Source organism: Barbus barbus, assembly GCF_936440315.1.
Source record: "Barbus barbus genome assembly, chromosome: 24".
Lineage (NCBI taxonomy): Eukaryota > Metazoa > Chordata > Actinopteri > Cypriniformes > Cyprinidae > Barbus > Barbus barbus.
The window spans coordinates 14830482-14857820 of NC_136752.1; the positions used below are offsets into that span (position 1 = coordinate 14830482).

Consider the following 27339-nt stretch of genomic DNA (forward strand, 5'->3'; position numbering starts at 1 on the left):
TCTGTGTTGTACAACAGAACGACAGGTGCTTTCCATGTGTGGTAAACGTGAGCGGTTGTGCTATGCAGCTCTGGAGCTGTTTGTTAGTTAGATAATGTTCTTAATATCCCCTTATCGGGTGCTGTAATTCAGAAGTCCTGGTATTGTAACATCTGCATTGAAACTTACATCACTATCTATTTCAGCAGTGGCTCATGTTCCAAAAATGGGTCATGGGTAGGGTTGCAAAATTCTGGGAATTTTCAAGACTGGAAACTTTCAATGGGAATAAACTGGAAATTTGCAAAATTGCAGGAACTGGGAACTTAAATGTGGTTGAGAACAAAATCTTGCAGCATAATCTTGGTTAAAACAATTTTAATGCAATTTCAGTTTAATTTCTACCCTACACATTGCTCAATCACATGCACACAGCACACTGCTTACTGCAGGGCTATTGAGGCCACACCCCCTACATGCACTGTGCTTTCCTCCATAACATGCACAGATAATGTCTTAAATCCTGCACACAAAATATCAAAATGTCCATCTTGGTAAGTATTCATAAATTACATGATTACAAAAAAAAAACTTCCTTGTGCTGTGTGTAATATACATTGCAACTAAATTAGGCTATACCATAGTAAAAACAAATACGCTGACTGAACAAACATTTAGGTGAGACAAAAAAAGTCTAAAAATGACCCTCCCCCACACACAATCCGATTCCCCTCCATTTTCTCTGAAGCACACTTGCTGCATTTGAACCCAGAGACTACATGTAAGTTTTGAAATTCTAAATATATTTGATCTATGGGATTTAAGTTTCACTAGTAAATACCAAAAAGTGTTTATACAGTTTATGAGGTAGGTGCTATATAGCTCAAACTGTGATGCTGCTTCTGCTAGCATGTTTTCTGTTATCATACAGAAGAGTACTGGTCAAAAGTTAGGACAATACCATTTTTAATGTTTTTAAACATTGCATATCTTTTGCTCATCAAGCCTTCATTTGATCAAAAAAACAAATAGTGCCGGTATTACAATTTAAAATGTATTTCTGTTGTAATATACTTTAAAATATAATGTATTTCTGTGATGCAAAGCTGAATTTTGAACCTCATTACTCCAGTCTTCAGTGTCACATGATTCTTCAGACATCATTCTAATGTGTATATTTATCAATTTTGGAAACAGCTGAGCTGCTTTTTTATTACCTGTGATTCTTTTCAGGAATCTTTGAATAGTTTAAAAAAAAAAAAAAAAAAACTCCACAGGCCTTTGTATGGTGCCAATTACTGCTGAACCCAACAAAATTCAGCAAGTGCAAAAGACAAGTACGTTGATATTTATCTATATTGTTGAGCTTATGTAATTCATAGTATTAATTTTAAAATTGTTAACATACAGAATCACCATTGTCCACTAATTTACAGTGTAACATCCAGGTTATGAAGTAAAACTAGGTAAGAGCCACTGCATCCGCCAAGAAAAAGGACCAAATCTAGATTTTTTTTTTTTTTACACATTTGACTAGAATTTTATGCCTTAAATTCTGAAGTTTAAACCACTTTGTCTTAGACTTACATGTGATAGTGATTCAACTCAACATCTGATTTACCAACCTCCCATTTGAGTGGCAGTAAAAGCTTTAGTTAAACCTCCAAAAATTTAAACGGGTCAGTCTAAACAGTTAAAATCTGCAGGGAAATGGAATGCACAGAACCCATGCTAAATACAGATGAGTCATGGCCAAGACAGTAACTTCCTTCCTCCAAGGATCATGATCCAGGACTCAAATGTTAACTTAAAAAAACAAAAAAAAAAAAACTCAAATCAGAAAGCATCTTTATTGGTAACAACGTATAACAAACATTTACACAATACAAATATTTACAACAGAAACGCCAAACACATTTCAGATGTTCTACAAAAGTTGCAGTAAGATTAGCTCTAATCAAGTTGAATCACTGCCGAAGAACAAGCAACCGGTCACCGAATACATGTGCCCCAAAATGAAGCCATCAATGGAATCTGTCAAGAGAGGAAAAACCTTAAATTCACTTTAACCTCAAAGCCAGGTTACAGGTTACTTAAACACTGCCTGCATTTAATATGCATGTGTCTTGCGACAGGATCCAGGCACAGAGAAGTGATCTCTGACCCAGGTTTTAGCAAGAGCAGCTCACTTTACCCCCCTAATATGGCCACAAGAAACACTGACAGCCTCCAATGGGCAAAGCATAGGAGGGAACATGACTAGAAAGTGTTGATGACCAAGTTACTCACCTAATGACTGCAGTTCTTACATTCCCTGCAAAATACAAGTTTAGGTTGATTAGCAAGCATCTTAAAACACAACTAACAAGGCTAACCATTACAAAAAATGTTTCTCCCGACAGGATCCGAAGCAAGGAATATTAAGCCAATACGTCAGGTTTTTGAGAGATTTCATCTGCCCCCAGTGTCGATCATTCAAGACATAACAGGACTTGAACGTGCAAAAAAGGGGCTGAGTAGAAAAATAGTGTAATTAAATAACTTACCAAGTAACAGAGAAGGATTCTTCAGCACAACTGTAGCCTCTGGGCCTAACCAATATAGGAGCCTAGACCAAAAAATAACAATCAAAATACACTAAAATACACAAACATCTTATTGCTTTCCTTTGAGCAAGAGATGGAGTAATGAGAATTTCTCCAACCACTATTGTTAGTGAATAAGGATCTTAAAATAAGTTAATAAATGCTTCCTTACCTTTATAGGTAATACATCATAGAAACAGTAAAATTTCTTCAGTCAGGGGGTCGTGATGGACAATCTATTATAGAAAAATGCAATCAGCATCAGCAGATAGGCCTTACATTCACCACGTGCGTTCTCGAGCCACACGTGGCCTTCCTTCACAACTTAAAATATAATAATCATGTTACTTCTAGAATTATGATCATGGCTTGGCAGCAAGCTGTACAAAACTTTTATCGAGCATCTTTTGTTTTACTCTAAGAATTATTTTATTACCTTCTATACACTTATAAAGCTCACCGTTAACTGCTCTGATAAACTAAACTTGATCATTTGCGACACGACGTGTACATGTTCTGCTTATGTGCAAGTGTTAAACAAAGCATAGCTTCAAGTAACGATGAAACTAAACAAATGCACAAATATCTGAACAAACACACTTACCAACGCCCATACTGCGTCCGTTCATGTTGTCTCCAAACGATCGTGTGCGCTCACTGACTGTGCAAGAAGCAATGAACACGTGTGAGCGGCGCAAGGAATTCTGGGATATTTAAAGGAGAAGGACCACCTCCCTTTTATTTCAGCGAATCGTCTCTTTCAAGCAGTTCATTCAAAAATAAAAATGACTCCTACAAACGCTCGGACGAGTCTGTCTGTTTGATGAAGTTTTGTGAAAAGATTCAACTCAAATCTCAGTCTAGCGGTAAAATAATATCAGCAGGCCATTGAGCCGCTGTTTTTAAAAAAGACTACACTAACACCATGTTCACAAACTATTACTCAAGAAATTCTCTTTTTAAACTTTCGCATTTAAACTACTGGGACCTTATATTATTTATGTGCATACATGTATGGAATGCACAAGAGTACTTGAGAATATGTCATTTAGCGTTGCAGTGTCCTCAGACTTCATTCATGCGCGTTGAATGTACTGTGGAGATGTGAATTGCGCATCTACAAATTCTATTGGCCACTACGAAGGTTCGAACGCGTGTTTTCGACATTCATTGGTGACTCAATCTGTCAATCAACTGAGCAGCGTTTCGTGTCGTAACACCAAATGCACCAATTGCGTCCCAGTGGGCGGGGTTTGACCGCTAATCCAGGATGTGAATGTTTCGCTTAGTCCGTGCAACTGGCCAAGATGTTTACAATAAATATATTCTGTACTTTTATTCGTAGTTGCAGTGACCATGAAGAAAACAACTAGATGAAAGCCGCAGACGTTTATCTCTCGCTTTGTCTGCACTTTGCATGAGCAGAGGGGATTGAATGGTCATTGATTGCTGTCCTCGGTTGGGATTGCAGCTTGGCCTGTCAGTGTACTGCTGTTACAGTCATGTTTATTTCATAAAGATGGCAACGAGGGGCACATTATAAACTAAATGACTGTCAGAAACATCGCCTCCATCTGTAATATGGTAAGTACAAGTGTGTGGATAGCGTGCTGGCTAGCTCTTATGTAATGATGATGGTTGAATGGCTTTCCTCACTATCAGGTGCATGACCTCATTTATGAGCTGCTGCTGTGTGCATGGATCACCACTGTACTGAATCTTCTATTATAACTAGACATATTTACTCAAATCATAAACTGAGACTAGAATTGTAAGAAATTGCTTATACTGACTTTATTATTAAAGCAGAATCAGTGATGCCCTTTTTATTTTGGTAGTATCTGTCAGTGTTGGGCTAGTTACTTAATGTAATATATTACTCATTACTAATTACTCCTTTCAAAAGTAATATTGTTACTTTACTTATTACTTTCTGGCAACAGTAATTAGTTACATTACTAGTTACATTACTTTTTTTCCACGCCCCACAGAAGTTGTAACTGTGTATCTTCCACATATAATTCTTCTAGAATGTTACTAACAACATATTTCTGCCTCATCATTTGACCAAAATCCACATTGGATCGCAGTCAGAAGTTATTACAAACACTCCATTGATAGTGACATTCAAGTAGAAGTGCTGTATTAATCTCATTAATTGTCATGTGTAGCTTGAAGTCATTTTTCCGTTACCCATATACGATGAAATTTCTTATGTATTTTATCAAATCACATACACTCACTGGCCACTTTATTAGGTACACCTTGCTAGTACCGGGTTAGACCCCCTTTTGCCTTCAGAACTGTCTTAATTCTTCGTGGCATAGATTAAACAAGGTGTTGGAAACATTCCTCAGAGATTTTGATCCATATTGACATGATAGCATCATGCAGTTGCTGCAGATTAGTCGGCTGCACATCCATGATGCGAATCTCCCGTTCCACCACATCCCAAAGGTGCTCTATTGGATTGAGATCTGGTGACTGTGGAGGCCATTTGAGTAAAGTGAACTTATTGTCATGTTAAAGAAACCAGTCTGAGATGATTTGAGCTTTGTGACATGGTGCATTATCCTGCTGGAAGTAGCCATCAGAAGATGGGTACACTGTAGTCATAAAGGGATGGACATGGTCAGCAACAATACTCAGGTAGGCTGTGGCGCTTAAACGATGCTCAATTGGTACTAAGGGGCCCAAAGTGTGCCAAGAAAATATCCCCCATACCATTACACCACCACCACCAGTCTGAACCATTGAGACAAGGCAGGATGGATCTATGCTTTCATGTTCTTTACACCAAATTCTGACCCTACCATCTGAATGTCGCAGCAGAAATCGAGACTCATCAGACCAGGCAACGTTTTTACAATCTTCTACTGTCAGATTTTGGTGAGCCTGTGCAAATTGTAGCCTCTGTTTTCTGTTCTTGGCTGACAGGAGCGGCACCCGGTGTGGTCTTCTGCTGCTGTAGCCCATCTGCTTCAGGGTTTGACGTGTTATGAGTTTAGAGATGGTATTCTGCATACCTTCTGTAACGAGTGGTTATTTGAGTTACTGTTGCCTTTCTATCATCTCTAACCAGTCTGCCCATTCTCCTCTGACCTCTGACATCTACAAGGCATTTTCGTCCACACAACTTCTGCTCACTGGATATTTTCTCTTTTTCGGACAATTCTCTGTAAACCCTAGAGATGGTTGTGTGTGAAAATCCCAGTACATCAGCAGTTTTTGAAATACTCAGACCAGTCCGTCTGGCACCAACAACCATTCCACGTTCACAGTCACTTAAATCCCCTTTCTTCCCCATTCTGATGCTCGGTTTGAACTTCAGCAAGTCGTCTTCACCACGTCTAGATGCCTAAATGCATTGAGTTGCTGCCATGTGATTGGCTGAATAGCAATTCGTGTTACCAAGCAATTGAACAGGTGTACCTAATAAAGTGGCCGGTGAGATATCGTCTGTGATAATATCGTAATTGTTGTTTTAACAATGTGCGATTTGACATTATCGAGTTTGTAAGAAACTGTTTAATTTTCCAAAAAGATGTTTAATTATAGTAATATAATGTACATGTTGATCAGAGGTATGTGGGTGGGATGTAATGCCAGAGTAAAGTAAAGCCACAACTTACACAACAGTGTTCAGATCATCTTTTTTCCAGACAAAATCAATATAATGCAATATTTCTATCTGCTGAATGTAAGCTTTTCCATATTCCAAGCTTGCCTGCTGCACTGGGACATCACATGCATGTGAATCTTGTATTTTAAAAGATAAAAACAGTGATAATTAGTAGGCTAATCTTTGTTGTTTTACATCCTGAGTGTCTGTGTGCTTTACATAAACATTCACTGCCTCTTTATTGAGATATTATAAAATATGAAGCTTCTCTAAATAATATAGTTCCCACAAAATGAAAATTGTTGTAATGTACAGGTCGCTTCTTTCTGTGCAGTTTGAATGAATGGTCAAAAAATTAAACAACACCCTAAAAGCAGCCAATATCATCTTCTGAAGTTACATGATAGCTTTGAGAGCTGTCATCTGCTGAAATGGGATAGAGCTGAACAGTACTGGATAGGTCTTATTCTTGCTTTTATGAACTAGATGTGTTATTTTTAGTATTAATTATATACTATTATAGTGTTTATTAATATTTAGAGTTGTTTTAATGTTTTCAGATTTCATTTTATTTTCAGTGTTAGTAATTTGTCTAGTGCTTTTGTCATTTTTAATTCATGACTGCACTAAGGATAGAGTAAATGTCAAAACATTGAGCAGTGTCTTAAATTTCAGTCTGAGTTCATCCCCCAAAAAATATCATATGGAGACTTGTATTATCACCATCACTGTAATTATACTACTTTTAAGCAAGAACATTTTGTACTTAATCTCTCTGTAGTGCTTTTTTACCAGTTTTAAGATGGGTAATGGGAGCAGAGCCCAGCGTTTTATGTAATACCGTAGTTTCGCAGAGTTGTTTCTGTGGGATATCTGACATTGCCTGAATATTTTAGTTCCTGAAACTGGCCTGAAGCCTCTATCCACTGTCAGATGTCATCCTTAGATAACTGCAGGTATTATGTCAGTCTGAGCTAGATGTGGTTAGGAACAAGAAGAGTGAATTATTGCCAGCATGAGGGGGCACAGACTTAACGTCTGACTGCTGTTTAGTGCTAGTTATGTAACCAATGGCCGGACAGGGTTCATTTGTTCATCGGTGTGTGTTTGGGGCCATATCTTAGTGGCTCATTGACCACGGATACAAGGCAAGCTAGGGGTGGGCGATATGGGAAAAATATCATATCACGATTTTTTATAGAAATATCACGATTCACGATTTTTATCCCGATTCTTTGTTAGTTTTACTATTTTGGTTTTACAAGTTGTCTGAGCATTACAGCCAAACTAGAAAGACAAAGATGCATGGCAGATATTTAGGCCAAAGTGGGTGAAGATAAAAAATCTGTCATTATTTTATTTTTCTTATTAAAAAATAAGAACAAAGATACACATTACAAATACACATAATATACAAATAAAACAAACAGTGCTTTATTTCCAGGTACAATAGGTGTATTTAGCAGAGCATTCAATGAAATTGAATGAACAAATATAAAAATAAAACACTAGATAGACTGATTCCTAAAGCAACTGTATTAAAGTTTTTCAGTCAAGAATAGTGAGTGATTTTTCTCTTTGTGTTTTGTTGTTTTGTTAACGTTAAATTAATAGTTCCCCCACAAATTAATATTCTGTCATCTGTCTGTCAATTCTGTCATAATGTTGTATTTTTATATCATCATTTACTCAAAAGTTGTTTTAAACCTGAATGAGTTTCTTTCTTCTGCTGAACATTTATAAATGCTATTTTGAAGAAGGTGGAAAACCAAACAGTTGCTGGTCCTCAGTGACTTTCATAGGATTTTTCTTTCCTACTATCAAAGTCAATGTAGACCAGCAACTGTTTGGTTTTCCACTGAGTAAATAATGACAGAAATTCAATTTTAGGGTGAACTATCCCTTTAATGACAGTCGACAGCATGTTTAGTGTCCTGTCCCTTTAAGAGCTGCACGCATCTAATATACAGGCACGCATCCGTTTCTCTCTTAACTATTTACTTTCATTTTAGAGATAACCAACTCAGTCTGTATGTAAACCTTGTGTGTTTTGACAGTATTAGCGCAAAATATAACTTAGTTGAGTAATCAGGCGCTGTTAGACAGGCGTTTTAGTGCGCGTGCTTCAGGTGTATGTGCTCAGAACAAGCGCACGTCAGACCAGCGCGCGAATTAAACATTTAACCAGCAAGGCTTGTATGCAAATAATGTACTTTTGCGATCGCGAATAAGTGCAGTGTCCTGTCTGAGTAACTCTACTGCTGTATGTCGTGTTGTACAGTACATAGAGACGGCGGCGCCAGAACTGTATTTGACAATGTGCGCGGTAGCGCGATACTACGATATTTCTTCAAAAGCAGATCGTGGAGACATTTTTATCGTCCACGATCAAAAATCGTCATATCGCACACCCCTAAGGCAAGCTAATGAAATGTTCTCCTTTATGTCTTCCATGTTCAGCTCTGCTTAAAAGGCCTCAATTAATGTGTGTTTGGTGTGCACAAACGCAGACCTGTCTTTTAGTTTGAAAACATGGCTCTATCAACTGTACTTTAGTTTGAGAACATTCGTCTATTAACTGTGTCTGGCAACATATTGCCTTATATGTTTTTGTGTGTTTGTGTACATGCTCATTTATGTGCTGTGGAAGGTTTCTAAGCAGAAACAAAGACAGTCTAGCTGTATGTAGTCAACAAGAATATTCCCCCATTTATGAAGTCAAATGTTGGCAAAAGTATCTTAACATTGTTTAGCCAACATAATGCCACTTCATGTTTTAAAGCCTGAGAGCTCAGAGGATTTGATAGCCCTCATGAACCAATGCAGCTCATTACTTGCCTGTGGTTATTATGGCCTAAATATATTCAAGCTCTTAAGTCTGTCTTGCACAATGCCGTTTTTATATTTCAATAGGCAATGAAGATCTATTAGTGCTGGAATTGAAGGTCTTTGTGGATTCATATTTCCTACAGATAAAAAGGTTGCTGTCTCGGTCAGGTTAATAACACTAAACTAGACAATGCAGAGATACCGAGAGTGGCTATTTCCCATCTTTCAACTGTCAGTCATGGTCTTGACTTCATTGGTGTATGACTTTGATCTCTGGATCTGATTGTGGTGTTTAGTCCATTACCTGATCTGCTCATTCAGAGTCATCCAGAGATACTCGGGTTCTAAAGATATGTTGGGTTATAAAAGGGCTGCCATAAGCACTTAAAATTGTTGGGATCAATAATTTTAGGGCTGCCCCTGACCATTTTTCAACTAGTAGGCATAGTCATTCATTTGAAGCATTAGTCAACTAATCGCACATTTATTAATAAACGATTTAAATTATAATAATGAGCCTTTAATTGCCTACATACACTGTAAAAATTGATCGTGATTTTATGGTAAAAGACTGTAAAAATGCCACAGTAAAAACCTGTTAAATGATTAACAGTAAGTTTCCTTACTATATACAGTGAATAACTATAATAGAGCTAACCTTTGTTTTCGAGAAAGTAGCCTCAGAGTTGACACTCATAGACTGTGTCTGAAACCACACCCTACACCCTCATTCACTAGTTCCTACATTAGCTCACTATATAGTCCACTAGAAAGAGTGAACATATGAGTGAATTCAGACACTGATGAACACCTGCTGTTAACAAACACAATCACTGAAGGAAAGAACCAGAAACAAAACTACAACTGATGTCTGTGTGTGTTTAAGTTCTGCCATAGTTAAATACATTTATTTATGCATATTGTGCTTAGAACTGTTTAGCAACATTTGATTGCTGTAGTATCAGTGGTGCAATTTAAATGTATTAACATAACATATATTTAATAAGAGATCAAACATTGGGTAAAATCAGTGAATTAGACTAGATCATGATGGTTTTGACATCACAAACATCAGCATCATCTGATCATAGATTTTTTTGGGCTTTGCTTGCTTTAAAACGGTATTTAACAAACACAGTTAACTAAAGTAACCAAATAAATACTAACTTCAAGGAGAAGTCAAGGTTCAGGAGCCCAACTAAAGCAACCACTGATTGCCAATATGGTGACTTCAAATGAAAGCACAACACCTAAAAGAGCTTTTGTACACATATGACAGAAATAAAGTCAAAGTGTTTTGTAATAAGAAGCTGGTGATGCCGTTTGTGGAGTTGTTTAATCACTCTCTGCTGAGATCTTGTTTTATTTCAGTTGATTTCATCTTTGGCTTTAAGCTTTGTTTCTCTTTCCTTCGGTGATTCTACTTGTTAACAGCAAGTGTTCATCGCTAAAGCTCAATCCTCATTTAATTAGTCACTTAATTCTCTCATTAACTTCAGTATTACTTCAACACTCTGTAGTGTGGACATATAAGTGCTCTTTAAAACCAAGGATTTTGCTGTGGGATTAAAGGGGTTAAATGTGTGAAAAATAAAATAAAATACACAAACGTAATTTTGACAGAAATACACCGTAAATGAAAAAAACAGTAGATTACTGGCAACCACAGCTGCCAGTATTTCACCGTAAAATCAAGAAAAACCCCGCTAAATACTGTAAAACCTAACAGTCGACTTCCTGTTGTTTTTTTGTGGGTCACCATTGTGCTGGAGAGTAGAGCCTGTGTTTAAGTCAAGGACGGACAGAGAAACACTGATGTTATGCTGCATGTTGCTTTATTTAAAGGCAGTATCTGTGTAGTTACTGATGCAGTGAGAATCTCTTCAATAGTTTTAATCACACGTGTGTGTGTGTGTGTGTGCGCGCTGCTGTTATCTGCAAGAAATTTGAGTTGAATTGATGCTTTTAATGACTTTGCATAAATCAGTAGGTTTTTCTTCATGTACTTAAGCAAAATAGTTCTCAATACCCTTATGCTCACTTTACTTAAACATTATAAATATTAGTTTATAAACAAATGGCAGTTGGATAATTTAAGTGCAGTAGGTTTCTGCAAATAAAATGAGTTAACTGAAAAGTTTGTATATTAACATTGTATCAGTTAATAAAATACGGTTTTTCACTATAAATTTAAACAGTTCTGTAAATCCTAAAATGTTGCTACCGTATTTTTCACGGTAAAATTCTAGCAACCACAGCTGCCGGTATTTTACCGTAAATTTAACTGATTTATTTTTTTTTTACAGTGTAGCCTATGCGCTCAAGTGCACGCATAAGCTTGCCACGGCACACCGGCAGAAGTAATGATTATGAATGTGTCAGTTAAAAACTGTAAGGAGGCTGCATTAACATTTTAATAATTTATTGATAAACTAGTGTTTTCTTTGTTTACAGTTTACGAGATGAAGTCGGTGACACTGACTCGTCATCTTTGCAGTAGTGAATGCGCCTGTCTGCATGTTTCATATGGATTACATACTGAGAATATTTGTTTTTCATTTGAATTGGTTTATTTGAAAGTTGACATTTCACTCTATATATAGATATATTTTTCATCTCTGTAAGACAACTATATTTTTGGAGTTTGGGAGTTTCACGCTCAAGTTCACATAGGGACTGAGACGCCAGAAAGCGCATCCTCATTAATTTGTTTTTATTATTTTACAAAAGCGCAATGTTTTGTTGTTATTGTGAATGCAGAAAAATAGAGTCTTTACAGATTTGAAAGATGTATTACTCTTATCTATATGAGCAAAAATGAGGGCGAGGAGTAGCCTATTTTAAGAGCAAGTGAGCGCACCGGTGTCATGCCCGATTTCTGCACCCTGCCAGATTATGCATCCCCTACTATGTCCCCTGAAATTGCCACCTTTTTTTACACTTTTGAGGAAATTTAATTTTTCTGATTATTATAGTATTATATGTTATTATTATATTTGTATAACCATACAAAACTACACTACTTGAATTTAATCTGTAACCTGAAATACATTCTTAATTTGAACAATTATGGCTGTTAAGCAATAAGATAAAACTAACATCAAATTCAATATTAGCTGTTATTAATCATATCATTACACACTCATCCCTCATTATAGGAGCATTTTTTATCTTCAAATTTTAAAGGGGTTGTATCACATGGAATCAGATTTTCCCTATTCTTTTGTAAGGCTATGACCCATACATTAAATGCCAGAACCGAAAACATTCGCCGCACTTACTGAAACTGATTTGGCTTGTGTTTCTAATGCCTGAGAGCCAAAACATGCTAAAATATAACTACCGTATTTACATATTACTATATAAGACATGCCTTCAAATCACTTTTTCATTTTGTCATATTCAGTGTCTTTTCTGTCAATTTCTAGGTCAAATTTTAAATACATGTAATGCATACAGTAGATGTGGCTGGTACCTTATGAACAGCGAATGTATCTCTTGGGATCTGTCACTGGTTTCAGTGTTACTAGAAGAGAAAATGTCGGGAGTCCCATTATACTGAGGCCAAAGTGAAACTTTGAGCTTGTCCTGCTGATTCAGTTACATTCTGTCATGGATTCTTATCCAGCATCACTTCCTGCTTAGTTGTTCTATCCATTATTCATGTCATTCAGTTGCTGATAAATTAGGCCATTACAACACTTGATCCTTGATGATCACTTTGAATGGTTTGGATTTCAAACATCATATAACTAACTGCCCATAGATTTGTGCAGTTATTGTGAATGTTTTATTAGCAGTTGAACATAGTTAATGTTTGCATAAAAAAATGTAGTTCCTAAATTACTAAAGCCAGAACACCTCTCTGTATTCAGTGTTAGCATGGGTATTTATTGATAATATTCCACACTTGGCAATGGCATGTGAATTAAGAGAGCCATAATTATGTCTTACCGACTGCTAATAATATAGTGCTATAAAAAGCAATCAAGAAGCGTATGTTATTATGTCACTTGCAGCATCATAAACTAGATGAGTCATTCTCCAGCAGTACATCGTGATTTTGTACCTCATATTTTCATTTTGGTGGCTTAATGTCACACGTTTTTCAACTATTATGCCCCTTTTTACAAGATGTAAAATAAATCGCTGATGTCCCCAGAGTGTATATGTGAAGTCTTAGCTCAATATACCCAACAGATAAATTTTTACAGCTTGTTAAAATTGCCAGTTTTAGGGTATGAGCCAAAACGTGCTGAGGGTGTTTCTTTAAATGCGAGTGAGCTGTTGCTCCGGGAGAAGAGGGCTCGGCATTAGCAGTGCTAGCCTTTGCAAATAAACATTTCACTATTAATACAAGCCTGTTATCTTTACAGAAAACTACTCTGTTTCAAAGCCAGTCATCTGATGACACTGTGCATAATAAATTTGCGTTTATGAATTAGACAGGGAGCATGGCGGGATAAAAATAACAACATAGCTGGTCTTATGCTATCACACACTTTATAAGTTCCACTTCTGATTATGAGCTCGACAACTTCAAGCGATCGACTCACATTGCTTTCATACACAACTTTTAACTACCACATTCCTATTCACGATCATTCTGATAGCACTTGAAGGCAGAGTGCCAAGAAGCTCTTTCAGAAAGGCAATTTGGAAAATGAATGCATGATACTTACTTTGCAGCTGACGTTCGCGCGCGAAGCGTTGGTTTTAATTCCTAAACATATAGGAGACGTTACCAATTTTTTCCGGGATATTTCCTTTGAAAATTAAATTTAACCACAGTGTCCTCGGCGCAGATGAGGGGAGATTCTGGCGACTCCTATGTTCATTAGTGCATCCCAAAACCCAACACTTGTAAAGCCTCTTTGGCGCTGACATTGTAAATAACTCCAGTAATGGCGGACCGCATCTTCTCGCGCAGGGCTGTGTTTATGCTAACAGGACAGAGAGCGTCACAGAGGCCTGGACGTTTTCCCCTCAGTGACGTGCACAGAGGAAGAATCTGAAACAGCTCGTTTGGAGAGACTGTTTATGATTTATTGGTTTTATAAAAAAAGTGGGTTGGTGGATTTTTAACATTATAGGCTGGTTGTTGTCACACACTGTGGCCACACAACTGTGTTCAATCAGCTTATAAAAGTGATTTTTGCATAATAGGTCCCCTTTAAGTCGCTGTGAGTCTTTTTACTTTGTATTAAATTGAATGAATATTCAATGTAAAATTTAAGTTTAATTGCCAAGTCTTTTAATTTTTCTCTCAATTTCTGTTTCAGGGCACCAATGCCTCTGCTCTGGAGAAAGACATTGGTCCAGAGCAGTTCCCCATTAATGAACACTACTTTGGATTGGTTAACGTAAGTATCACACAGAGCCAGACTAACCCTTAAACGCCTTTACATGTGAGCCAGTGGGAGCAAAAAAATATTATACACATGGTAACGGTTTGCATACTTGTTCAGTGAAGCACTGAATAGCTTGGTTTTCTCAGTTTTGTGCATGTTATCATACCTAACATCATTATTCATTGCAAATTTGAGGAACACCACAGCATCGAAACAAAGCAACCAGCAACCGTGTTTCACTGAGCTGGCGAAAAAGCACAGTTCACAACCTTTGCTAACCATTTTGTTTGTTATTTTCAACAGAAGTGAGTGGTTTGTTTTGTACTCTTCTGCTAAATATATTAGAATTGTATTTTTATTACTGCAGAACATGTCAGCTTGACCAAGTTGAATTTATTCCTGCTGCCATGAGTGCAGCTGGTGTGATTAATGAACATGTTACTGTTCAGTCTTATAGCTGAATCTTTCAGGTCAAGCTGTCTCTTTGTTATGACCGAGCAGTTAATTCAGTAATTCAGTGAATCGTCAGGAGATCCACAGAAATTAGGTCACGGTTGTTATTTTTCTTACTGTCACTTATTTAGATTAGAAAGAGGTTCACATAAATTAGGTCACAGTTGTTATTTATTTTTCTTTATTTAGATTTAAAGGAGAACTGTCAGCCTGATCTCATTAGAATTGCTTTAATTTTAATTAAGAATTTATTGCCATCATAAAACAAAGCAATTTGCTTAATGAGAGAATTTAGGGATCTGGGTTAAATATGTAACTTTGTCATCAAAGATGAGATTTAAAAAAAAAAACATGCACCATGATGACAGTTAAACAGTTTTAATTCTAAAAAAGTACCACTGCAAAATATTGAATGTGTTAACCTGAAAACACTTGTAATAAGACCACAAAGTGTTGAGTTTCAGCACATTTGCCCATAATCACATTTCAATGTTTATTATTGTTGTTTTCATCTTCAATCATTGTTGTCACTTTCGAATACTCATGACATCTCTATCCTGTTCCTGTTTCCCCCTCATATTCCGGTAATTTTCTCTCATCTCTCTGCTATTGCTGTCAATAAAAAATGCCAAAAAGCCCCTAAAACTACTCCATTGTCAGTGTGAGGGAACAGGAAAAAGCCTTTGGAAGGGAAACAATGCTCTGTTGTCAAGGTAACAGCAAGTGCTGCTCGTTCAGCCTGTGCAGGTCATGTTTTTAAAGAGCTTTTGATTCCACCATTAGTGTTTTCAGCCTTTTTATTTGCTTTTAGTGATGAGCAGGGAGTTTGTCTTGATTGTAAATGTCTCATGCAGATCCACATTCGGTGGGGTTCTCTGTGTTTGACCCATGTCTGGCACATTTCTTGCCTGGCATTCTTCCAGATTTTATCTCTCGGTTTCGTAAATCAGATTTAATTGCGTCCCAAGTGTCCTTTGTTTGCTTCCAGCTCAAGGATTGATTAGCTCAGCCTGAATGAATTCCTCTCTCTGTGTCTTTTTCTCTAGTTTGGGAACACATGCTACTGTAACTCAGTGTTGCAGGCTCTGTATTTCTGCCGGCCGTTCAGGGAGAATGTGTTGGCGTATAAAGTCCAGCAGAAGAAGAAGGAGAACCTTCTTACCTGTCTGGCTGACCTCTTCCACAGCATCGCCACGCAGAAGAAGAAGGTGGGCGTGATCCCTCCCAAGAAGTTCATCTCACGTCTGCGGAAGGAGAATGGTGAGGCAACTAAGAGATCGAGGTTTGGCTGGTTAACATGGCCTAGTTAACCACTGCTGGTAGATACTGTAACTACACCATCTTTCTGCACTGATGTCCATTCAAAAGTAGCTGTGTATTTTGGGCAAATAAATAATTTTGCAACATCTAATATTATATATAAATATATTTAGTTCAAAATCTTTTTTTTTTTTTTTAATTAACATTTTTATTCAGCAAGAATATGTTAAATTTGTCAAAAGTGACAGTAAATGCAAATCATGTGACACTGAAGACTGGAGTAATGGCTGCTGAAAAATTAGCTTTGCCTGAATAGGAAGAAATTACATTTTAAAATATATTCAAATAGAAAACAGTTTATTTTAATTGTAATACAATTTCAGAATATTTTACATTCTTTTTGATCAAATAAATGCAGAATTGGTGACCATAAGCGACTTTTTCCCCAAAATAATTGTAAAAATCTTGAGTGGTAATACATCTTGGAAGGGCTTTTAATAGCATCGAATGGATGTTGCAGATTATGATAGTCACTAGTGAAGGGTTTTATTTATTTTATTTTATTTTAATTCCTTATTTTCCATTTACATTTTTCTGGATTCCATTTTTAATTAAATTTTAATAATCAAAAAGTATGTCTAATCAAATCAATTAATAATACTTAACAATAATTTGTGCTAATTTTAGCATTAATAGAGCCCTATCAACTTGGTTTTTGTTTTCCCCCCAAAATTAATTAAATTTTTTCACAAATTACATTTCAATATTTTCAGGATACTATGATCTGCGATTTAATACAAATGTATCATCAGAACTGTGGTAATCAAATGAATTCATAAAACGTATTTATTTATTTATAAATTCTGCATTAATGTCTATAATGACTAAATTCTGTCAGTGTGTTCTGCGTCTTGGAAATCATAGGGCCCTAATTCCTGTGGTGCCATCAACCAAGTGCCCATTAACAAACTGGCAGATTACAAATGACGCACTTTCATTGTGTAACCTTCATGAAGGGTAACGAAGTGGTCAGACATTTGCGGAAACGAGGAGTTGTTCTTCTGTTTCATTCCAGAAAATGCCCTCACTATGAATGAGCAATACAGACCTCTATCAGAGGTATAGAGACGTCACTTCACCAGCTACACACACATACCCCCTCACACAGAGTTAGATTGTAAATGCTAGACAAGAGTTAATTACCTTTTTAGTAGAGGTAACTGGAACAGACTGAAAATACAGGACTTGTGCTAAAGAAGCCACATTTAGGAGACCATGTCAGAAGTTATTGCTGATTTGAAATATGCTCTTGAAACGCAATCTTGTCAAACACTTTTGAAGATTTCATTCTTCCACATTCAAGGAGATTTGACCTATCCTTATACGCCTCTTCCCAATTGTGATGTATTGTACAGTGATTCTATCATCAGTTATTGCTTATAATAAATACATTGGTGTGGATGCTAATTTAGTTATTGTTATGCTTACCTTTTTAGTTCTTGGTGTGAATGGCCTTTTAAGGACCTTTCGCAACTGCGGGAACATTTTCATAGTACATGAACTAATTGTGGAACTACCCAGTTTTTGGCGCGTTCGCACCGCAGGAACTAGGAACGGTTTTAGTTCTAGGAACAACTTTTGGAGGAACTAAATTAGCTCCTACTTCAGAGTAGGGTGTAAAACAGTTCTATAGGAACTATCAGTGACGTAAGTGTACGCTGATTGGCCAAACGCACGCGAAACACCGGCTACCCGGCATTTTATGTAACATATTTACTCCATGAACATTGGAAAACAGCGATAACGCCATTTACCTGTTGTCTGCGGTGTTGTGTTCTTTTCTCAGCTTCGATGATATGTAATACTGAAGTTGTCATATAACATTTTGTCTCTTAGCCCAACTTTTTGCTCTTGCAATCACATAAATTGTGCGTTTACATTCCATCTCTGTTATCACGAAACCCACAACACACAACAAAAACAGCTCTGGTCATGGCGTCCTCCATTCACCGGTTTTTGACGTTTGTTAATGGCACGCAAAAAGACATCAAAAAGACAAACTACCCTGCTGGCTAGTTCCTAGAACCACGCAGTGCGTAAGCCCCTTTAGTCTACAGATAGCTCCTTCACAGTCATTTGCAGGATTGCTGAGATTGAGGTCTCTGCAGAGTAAAAGAGGGCGTTTCTGAATTTGTGGGTGTTTTCAAACTGCTGGGAGTTTCTCAATCATACAAACAAAATGATCGCCTTTACCTAACCCCACCCCTAAACCTACCATCACTATGACGTCAGCCAATCAGGACACATGGTCTAAAAACGCCCCGATCTGGTAACTCCCATTACTTTGCTGCAGAGACCTATACTTGGGATTGCTAGCTAACATATTGCTCTCTGGCTCTTCCTATAGACCTGTTTGATAACTACATGCAGCAGGATGCCCATGAGTTCCTGAACTACCTGCTGAACACGGTGGCTGACATCCTCCAAGAGGAGAAGAAACAGGAAAAACAGAACGGACGACTAAAGAACAACGGCACTGCCATCGCCACGGACACCGAGCCAGAACAGAACAAGGCCGATCCCTCCTGGGTTCACGATATCTTCCAGGGAACGCTGACCAATGAGACGCGCTGTCTCAACTGTGAGACGGTAAGAGTGTTGCCATGTACAATAAACAGCCAATATGTTAATAATAGGCATTCTAATAAGCAGCTAATTCAGCATTGGTCCCTTAAGTTGTTACCATATTTTATTTTATTGTATTGTATTCTTTTGCTTTTATTTAATACAGCTATGGAAGCCAGTTTCTGCGAATGGATTAAAAAATAATTAAAGTAATTATTGCAGTAATTGCGACTTTTTAACACAAAATTATGGGATATAAACTCAGAATTATGAGATATGAACTCAGAATTATGAGACATAAACTCTAGATATAAACTAAAGATATAAAATTTAATTCTAAGATAAAAAGTCGCAATTACCTTTCTTTATTTTTTATTCCATGGCCGAAACAAGAATCTTAATTTGAAAGAAGTAAACTTGGAATTCAGAGAAACAATGTCCAAATTCGGATGTTCTATCTTTTACTTCTGTTTATTTAAAAAAGAAAGCCTGAATTAAATGTATAATAAACACTTTTACGACTATTTTTAATATTAATGAAAAACAATATATAGTAATAATATTAGTGCTGTCAAAGTTAATAACGCGTTAACGCAATTTCATTTTAGGGGCACTAATTTTATTAACGCAGAGCGTATTTTCTGTTTGACCTGTAGTCCAATAGTTGGTGAAATGGAGATGCACAGTGTTGCCAACTTAGCAACACTGCAGACCCCTTTAAAAAAGCTCCCAAACCTTCTTTTGTTTCTGAAGAGATGTGTTCTCTTTTTTCTCAACTGCTTTGTGAGCTCACATGCCCTTTTGTTTTTACAGGTCAGTAGCAAGGATGAAGACTTTTTGGATTTGTCTGTAGATGTTGAGCAGAACACTTCAATAACACACTGTCTCAGGTAAACATATAAAAACACTGTAACATAACCGTAATCATGCATGCTGAAGTACACAACCAGTTGTTTTCCTCTGTGTTTATGCTCTTTGATAGAAGTGTTTTTTCTGATGCTTTTACAGGGACTTCAGTAATACAGAGACCCTGTGCAGTGAGTATAAATACTACTGTGAGATGTGCTGTAGCAAACAAGAGGCACAGAAACGGTGAGCGTCAGTGTGTCAGATGTGGATTCATATAGTGTGGTATTGCATGTAACTAAGGTTTCAGAATGACATACTACTATACTATAAAAACGAGAATAAGGTTTTATGCAAATGTTGCCAACTTTCCTAAAAATGTCTAGCAGTTAATCAAGACTCATTAATTAGCCTTCATTTTGTTTTCTAGTCACTAGTCAAACAGGAAAGAAATTATTTTCAAGATAACAATAACGGAAGGAGTACATGTGCAAATTTTTGAAGTAACGTTACAGAAATGTAGCACATATTGTTTGCAACATTTATCATTGCTTACTTTTGCACATCATATTTTAAAAGATTCAAGATTTTATTTGTCACATACACAATTATACAGAGTAATAACCAGCAGTAAAATGTAGATAGTTATTTACACTATAAAGTATATATGGAACAGTATGCTAGTATTCCATTACAAACCATTCCAGGATAAGTTTGATTGTGTGTGTATTTCTAATATAAAATGTATTAAACAGTACTTTTCTGTGAAAAAAAAATGTTTTGGTGCTGCTCTATACACTGCAATGTGATTTTATGTGCATGTGTATATGTTGCAGTATGCGTGTGAAGAAGCTGCCCATGATCCTGGCTCTTCATCTGAAGCGCTTTAAGTACATGGAGCAGCTGCATCGGTACACTAAACTGAGCTATCGAGTGGTCTTTCCACTGGAGCTCCGCCTCTTCAACACCTCTGGAGACGCCGTCAACCTCGACCGCATGTACGACCTTGTCGCTGTGGTGGTCCACTGTGGCAGGTATGAGAACTGTCAAACATGTACATATAAAACAAGCTGTCTTAACATAGTCTGCCATTTCGGTACATTAAGTCATATGTTATAAATACAGACCATATAACCCGTTGGAGTCTCAACAAACTATGGTGCAAATACATTTGCCGTAGTGTGAAAGTACACTATAATGGTAATGTTTTTCTTTAAGTATGAAGCAGAATAAATTAATCAGAATAGATTTGTTTAAAAAATTTGGATTTTATTTGGTAAAATATTTAAGAAATATTCATTGTGTAAAATATAAGAGGATTTCCTTCAAAAGTTTAAACACTGGCTCTGTAACTGTGTGTATTAGTGGCCCAAACAGAGGGCATTACATCACCATCGTGAAGAGTCATGGCTTCTGGCTGCTGTTTGATGATGACATTGTTGAGGTATGAACCTTATATACATATCTGTTCAAAATTTTGGGGTCATTGTTTTTTTGTTTTTGTTTTATTAATACTTCTCATAAGAATTCAGCAAGTATGTATTAAATTGATCAAAAGTGACCATAAAGAAATGTATAATATTACAAATGATTTCTAAAAAAAAAAAAAAACATTTATGGTGTTCACAAAAATATTAAGCAGCCCAATTGTTTTCATCATTGATAATAAGAATAAATGTTTTTGAGCAGCAAATCAGCAGATTAGAGTGATTTCTGAAGGATCATGTCACTGATCAATTTAGCTTTCCTATCACAGGAATTAATTACGTTTTAAGATATTCAAATAGGAAACCGTTATTTTTAAATTGTAATAATATTTAACATTTGTACAGTTTTTTTGATAAAAAAAATGGAGCCTTGGTGAACATAAGAGACTTCTTTTAAAATCATTAAAAAAACTTTCCCAAAAATTTTGAAAATACACACCCAAATATTTGCGTAATACAACGCTTCTCTTTCCTGGATTTTCTTAAAAAAAAATTCTATCTATTCTTTTCCATTTCTCTCACAGAAAATTGATGCACAGGCGATAGAGGAGTTTTACGGCTTGACTTCTGACATTTCCAAGAACTCTGAGTCGGGATACATCCTGTTCTATCAGTCCAGAGAATGAAGGAGCAGAGGGGGAACAAATGAAGGGCAGAGGACGAACGCAAGAAGAGATCAAAAGGAAGGGTAATTGTGAAGATGACATGCGCTAGATTCCTTTTCCACATCCCTCTCCTTTTCCTCATCTCATACTCAGGGTCTCCAGCTGAGACTGAGTGCCAAAAGCCCTCTGTAATCCCATTTGCCAGTATGACATTTCCCATTCTCCCAATCTCGCTGCACTCTGCGGGGGAAAAACACATCTTCAAATCTGACACTCAAGTCAGTCACCTGCATCTGGAAGGCACTTTATAAACACACTTTATAAACACCAATAAGTAACACAAAAGCAACACAACAAAAAAAAAAATCTCAACATATTCAACTACAATACTTGTGAAAACTTGAAGGAATCAAAAAGCTACAAAAGGAGCAATGAGTCCTGGTACTCCAGCAAGGGTCAATGCTTCTGTTCATTCAGTGCCCAGGAAAGTGCCTCTCATCCTGGGTGTCTGAAACAGGAGGAGGGTTTATTTCTCTCTCGATCTCTGGCTCAAGGTCAGGGACCCGTTTCGGGTCACTTTAGATGTTCCATACTGTGATGCCCACTCATCAGTCCTCCTTTGTACGACTCTTACCCAGTAGCTGGTTGAATCTGCACATCCTAGTTCAGTCCTGGTCATCAGGGGGGCTGTTTGCACTGTGACAATTTGTTTTGGATTTTGGCATGTTGTGGGAGTGAGATTATGATTCTGAGCAGTCTGTTACATGAGTGAGTGTTTTTGTGTGTGTGTGTGTGTGTGTGTGTCTGCATTTAGTCATGCAGGCAGCTGCTGTGAAGTGACTTTGCTTTTCATCCAGAAATAGTTGCAGTCTTGTTACAAAGAGAGTTTTCAAAAGTTGTCCTATTGAATTCTTTGCTCTAGAGTAACAAAGAAAAAGGGCAGAACTGCAAGGCTGAAATGCTGCTTTTGTCTCCCTTATCTAACACTGTTGTTACCTAACTTCCATTGTAGGTAATGGCCTTACTTACTTAGTTACAAGTGTTAACAACCTTGCAGTCAGCTCTTGTTGTTAGGTTCACCCAAATCTGCCGATCCCGACTGACTTCATCCCACAAAGCAGTCTGCTTCTCACCTTTAGTTCCTGCTTTAGTTCCTCCAGTTGGCTTGAATACATATTTTTTTCTCCTAAATAGATGTTGTAACTTGGTCCCTGGTCATTTTCAGAAAGCAAAATGATGTGGCATTTCATTTTATCATTACTTTGAGGTGTTAAAGGAGTAGTTCACCCACAAATGAAAATTTGCAGACAATTTACTCGCACTCAGGCCATCCAAAATGGATGAGTTTGTTTCTTCATCAGAACAGATTTGGAGAAATTTAGCATTACACCACTTGCTCACCAATAAATCCTCTGCGGTGTGAATGGGTGTCGTCAGAATCAGAGTTTAAAGAGCTGATAAAACATCACAATAATAAGTAATTCACATGACTCCACTTAACTGCTTGTGAAGTGTAAAGATGCGAATATGTTGTCATTTCAAAACATTGCTTCCAGCTAGAATGCAATGTCCATAATGTTGCTTTCTCCAATTAAAAAATTTGTCTCGTCTGAATCGGGAGAGAAATATGAACTGATCAAAGCAATTGTAAGCAAATATGTTGGTGGATTTTGATGTCGCAGGACAACAGGGGATCAAAGCGTGTTGTGAATATAGACTCGTATTTTAGCTGGAAGCAGCAGTTTCAGTTTAAAACGTCAATTAATTTGTTTATTACCAACATGTAGCTTTTTTGCTTCACAAGATATTAATTGATGGACTGGAGTCATGTGGATTTTTTGTGGATCATTGTTTTTATCAGCTGTTTGGACTATCATTCTCAAGACTGGTGCATTTCAAGTCTCTCCTACCACTGATCTCACATGTTCAAGACTTGGCGGCACCCATTCACTGCAGAGAATCCATTGGTGAGCAAGTGATGTAATGCCTAATTTCTTCAAATCTGTTCTTATGATGAAACGAACTCATCCACATTTTGGATGGCTTGAGGGTAAGTAAATTGTCAGCAAATGTTAGTTTTTGGGTGAACTATTCCTTTAATACGTGAAAGTCTTGAACGTGAGATCAGTGTTAGGAGAGACTTGAAATGCACCAGTCTTGAGATTACTGCAGTGCGGTCAGTAAAGTTTAGGTTTAGGGCTTTTCGAAGCATCTGATAGGTTGTCGCTGTTACGATAAGAACATGCGCACAATTACTTCAATTTTGTGATGCGAGTGGCTTTTATCTGAGAGGGCTTTTACTATTTAATGTACGTTGTACAGTCAGAAAAGAATCTGACTTCAGATAAATAGGGAACTTTATAGAAGACAGTATGGAAACGTACTGTTAATCTTGATTTTGAACATTTTAATTTTGTATATAAATGGGAGAGACTGACTTGAAATAGTCACCGAAGGGAAACAAGGTGCAATACAGGGACAAGATAAACATTCCATGATCATTTTACACCAACAATTTTTATTTTATTTTTTTTCAGAAACGCAACTGATTGGTACTTTATTTAGTGTATAGATTTCCTTTATGTTTTTAATTAAGGCAAATGTTTAATTTACCATTTTATTCTCTCAGAAATAATGTGTTACTCAGAGTAAAAGTAGCCCACAACTGAATATGAAATACATGATTTATGTATTTGCCTTTTTTGTCTGTTCACAGCACACTCAGCACAACAGTATAGTAAGTGATTAGAAAAAAAAACTAGAGTAGGTTTTATGGTGTTGATTCATCCAATCTAGGTTTGTGGTACCTGTATTTTCACACTCCTCAACCAACATTATAATGTGTAATTATATGTTAAAGCCACACTACATGCAATATAGATGTATGGACACTGTGTAACAACACAATGTGGGATTGACTATGCAGTGTTTGTGTTTGTCCTGATGTTTCCTGAGGCTTGACAGATGCTGACTGATTATTTGGACGGTTATTCTTTGATTTGCAGTTTCCCAGTGATGCCAGCAAAGTGTTGTTTCTCAAAAAGAGGAGCATATGTGGTTGTTTGAAGATGTTTTATTGGTACTAAGACCACGTTTCTCTTCCATGTATGTTCTTTTGTTTCGTTAGTGATCAAAATGAACAGAAATGTGCCAAAATTGTGGTGGGAAACTCACAGTCCTTTGAACTGGAAAATGAAATGGATATTTCTGTGTCATGAAACTGTACATAAATATTATGTAGACATATTGGTTAGAAATAAATTATATTTTTAAAACACTAGATGATTCTATTAAAATTGACCTGTTATTCGCATGGGGAAGACATGGTTGCAAATGAAGAAATTAAAAGCTGATGAGTGTTTGTCAGAGATAGTATGATTTCAAGCAGGTCCCTTATGTGAAGTGAAGTGACATACTGCCAAGTATGGTGACCCATACTCGTAATTCGTGCTCTGCATTTAACCCATCCAACGTGCACACACACAGCAGTGAACACACACACACAGTGAACACACACCCGGAGCAGTGGGCAGCCATTTATGCTGCGGCACCCGGGGAGCAGTTGGGGGTTCGGTGCCTTGCTCAAGGGCACCTCAGTCGTGGTATTGAGGGTGGAGAGAGCGCTGGACATTCACTCCCCCCACCTACAATCCCTGCCGACCCGAGACTCGAACCCGCAACCTTTGGATTACGAGTCCGACTCTCTAACCATTAGGCCACGACTTCTCGGTGACCTGGATCGTTTTGAAGTTTGTTCTGTAGAGTAGCCTATAAACTAAAAGTACTGTAACTGCTTAATACTGTGGATTGAATCCCCCCACACACATACATGAACATAATAATTAGACACACCTTGTATGCAAAAACACACCTGTCTGTTTTGTCCTCTTTTATTGTGTGTATTTTTTTTAGGTCCAGAAAAGAGATGTACAATGTGTGTGTTTGTGTGTCTGAGAGAGAAATACCAGGACTCAAACTTTAATGGAAAGTGTGATAACTGTAAGTGCACTTTATCATAGCAGAACCAAAAAGGTTTCTCGTAGGAACTGGAATCCTGGCTGAGATTCTTTTGGTTTATTTTCCTTTCCTCAATAAATGAAACAACTTTACCAGCTGTGCCTCAGCGGTGCTTTTTATTCATTTGTTTGTTTGTTTTTGTTCTCCGTCTGTTCCTTTTAATTATTCTCCGGCTTTTTGTGGCTGACACACATCTTTTTTTATTTTCCTCTTCGGGGTGACTAATAAGACAGAACGTGGCAATTTTGTACAAAGACACAAAAGGCCTTGGGCAGAGTTAGTGAAAAGAGAGAAGAATAGACTCATCGAACGATTGAAATAACGAGAAATTAAAAGCTTCCTTACAGAAAGTCCTTTATGTGCCTAAAATGCTGATGCATCAACAGCAACAAACATTTTTAGGGATTTCCGGGATATGTGTGACTTCCTGTGTGTTTGTGTGTAAAAACAATTGGCGTTTGTGACGTCTTTACACACATAAAAATAAAAGAACACCTGCGACAGAGCGAGTCAGGGAGAGTAAGGAGTCATGTTCTTCTAGATAATCAATGTCTTTTGTTTTACGTTTGTGTGTTGTAAGACCCCATGTGTGAACATGTATGCATCACAGTATGTGCGTCACATGCTGATCAATGTGTGTGTGTGTGTTGTTTGATGAACATAAACTGGTTTAATCAAGCAACACTCTGTCATATTCCTGTGTAATGGAGGGATGTGCTTTTGTTCTCCAGCTGTCTGCTGATTTTTCACCTGACAGTTTCCACAGGTAGAGGGGAAGCAGGGATCATTGTAACACTCAAATGCAACATTTGGAAAAAAATATTGTGCACAATATGCACTCAACGCTGACCACTGTCGCCTCTGGCTTGCTTAGTTGGGGACGCTTCATTTCCAGCGATATCGTCGAGCTGATTGCAAAGACACTATTTAAACTTATTGACACATTATTTTCTTTTTTTGATATTGTGCAGTGCTTTGACACAATTTGCATTGTAAAAAGCGCTATATAAATAAAGGTGACTTGACTTGACTTGACACACTGTACATGCACAGTTCAGTCTTCAACCTCCTCCCAAAACAATGGACTGACGGTTTGTAATGAGGAATGCGGATAATACAAATAAAATAACCAAAGTAATTTTTCAAAGTAATTTTTGGTTTAAAGTAATAATTTTATTTATAATAGATCAAATTATGCATCATTGTTCTGTTTTATTCTCTATTTGGTCACAAAATTCACTTTTTTATGAATGTAACAACTAATCAGTGGAACTGAATGCTGTTAATGTTGGGCAGATTTATTAGTTTATTGTATAAATTATTGTTTTCTCTGTTTTTATGCAGATCTCCTTGGGGATGTTTATTAAATTAATGTTTTTAATGTTTATTAAAAAGCTTTTGTTTTGCACATTTTGTAAATATTTTTGTCTTGTTTGCTCGCTTGCTGTTAAAGCCTATCCTTCATAACTTAGCTAGATATGGCAAATGTTTGAGGATATTTTGTCAGTTTGGACTAAAAAAAATAATTTTTCCAATTATAGAGGGTTTTATTTACAGTGAGCTCACATGGCACCATTGCAATTATGCCACATAGATGTTATGAATGTAACTTCAGCCTTCATAAATGTCTAGGTTAATTGCATCTGATTTTTTTATGTCTTTTTTCTTCTTTTCTTTTCT

At 36.9% G+C, this 27339-nt stretch overlaps 1 protein-coding gene and 1 long non-coding RNA gene across 3 annotated transcripts; one reads left to right on the forward strand and one right to left on the reverse strand.

The window, feature by feature from the left end:
* Positions 1-344: 344 nt before the first annotated feature.
* On the reverse strand, positions 345-3657 carry LOC306843803. The gene is made up of 5 exons (XR_013781868.1): positions 3169-3657; positions 2737-2800; positions 2526-2587; positions 2269-2293; positions 345-2013 (listed from the first exon to the last, which is right to left on the reverse strand). It is a non-coding gene; the product is annotated as an uncharacterized lncRNA (long non-coding RNA).
* Positions 3658-3808: 151 nt separating this feature from the next.
* LOC306843836 (ubiquitin carboxyl-terminal hydrolase 46) lies at positions 3809-27048 on the forward strand (the record flags this gene model as incomplete). Of its 2 annotated transcripts, XM_079375520.1 has the most annotated exons (10): positions 3809-4148; positions 14298-14378; positions 15866-16079; positions 18487-18728; positions 19518-19594; positions 19713-19796; positions 20387-20584; positions 20916-20994; positions 21562-22880; positions 23719-27048. In XM_079375520.1, the coding sequence occupies exons 1-9, from the start codon at positions 4113-4115 to the stop codon at positions 21661-21663; spliced, it is 1113 nt and encodes a 370-aa protein (XP_079231646.1). In that variant the 5' UTR covers positions 3809-4112. The 2 variants fall into 2 exon arrangements, with proteins under 2 accessions (XP_079231646.1, XP_079231647.1); XM_079375521.1 differs by lacking the exons at positions 3809-4148; positions 14298-14378; positions 21562-22880; positions 23719-27048 and having other exon boundaries at positions 15967-16027; positions 20916-21000.
* Between the last annotated feature and the right edge of the window lie 291 nt (positions 27049-27339).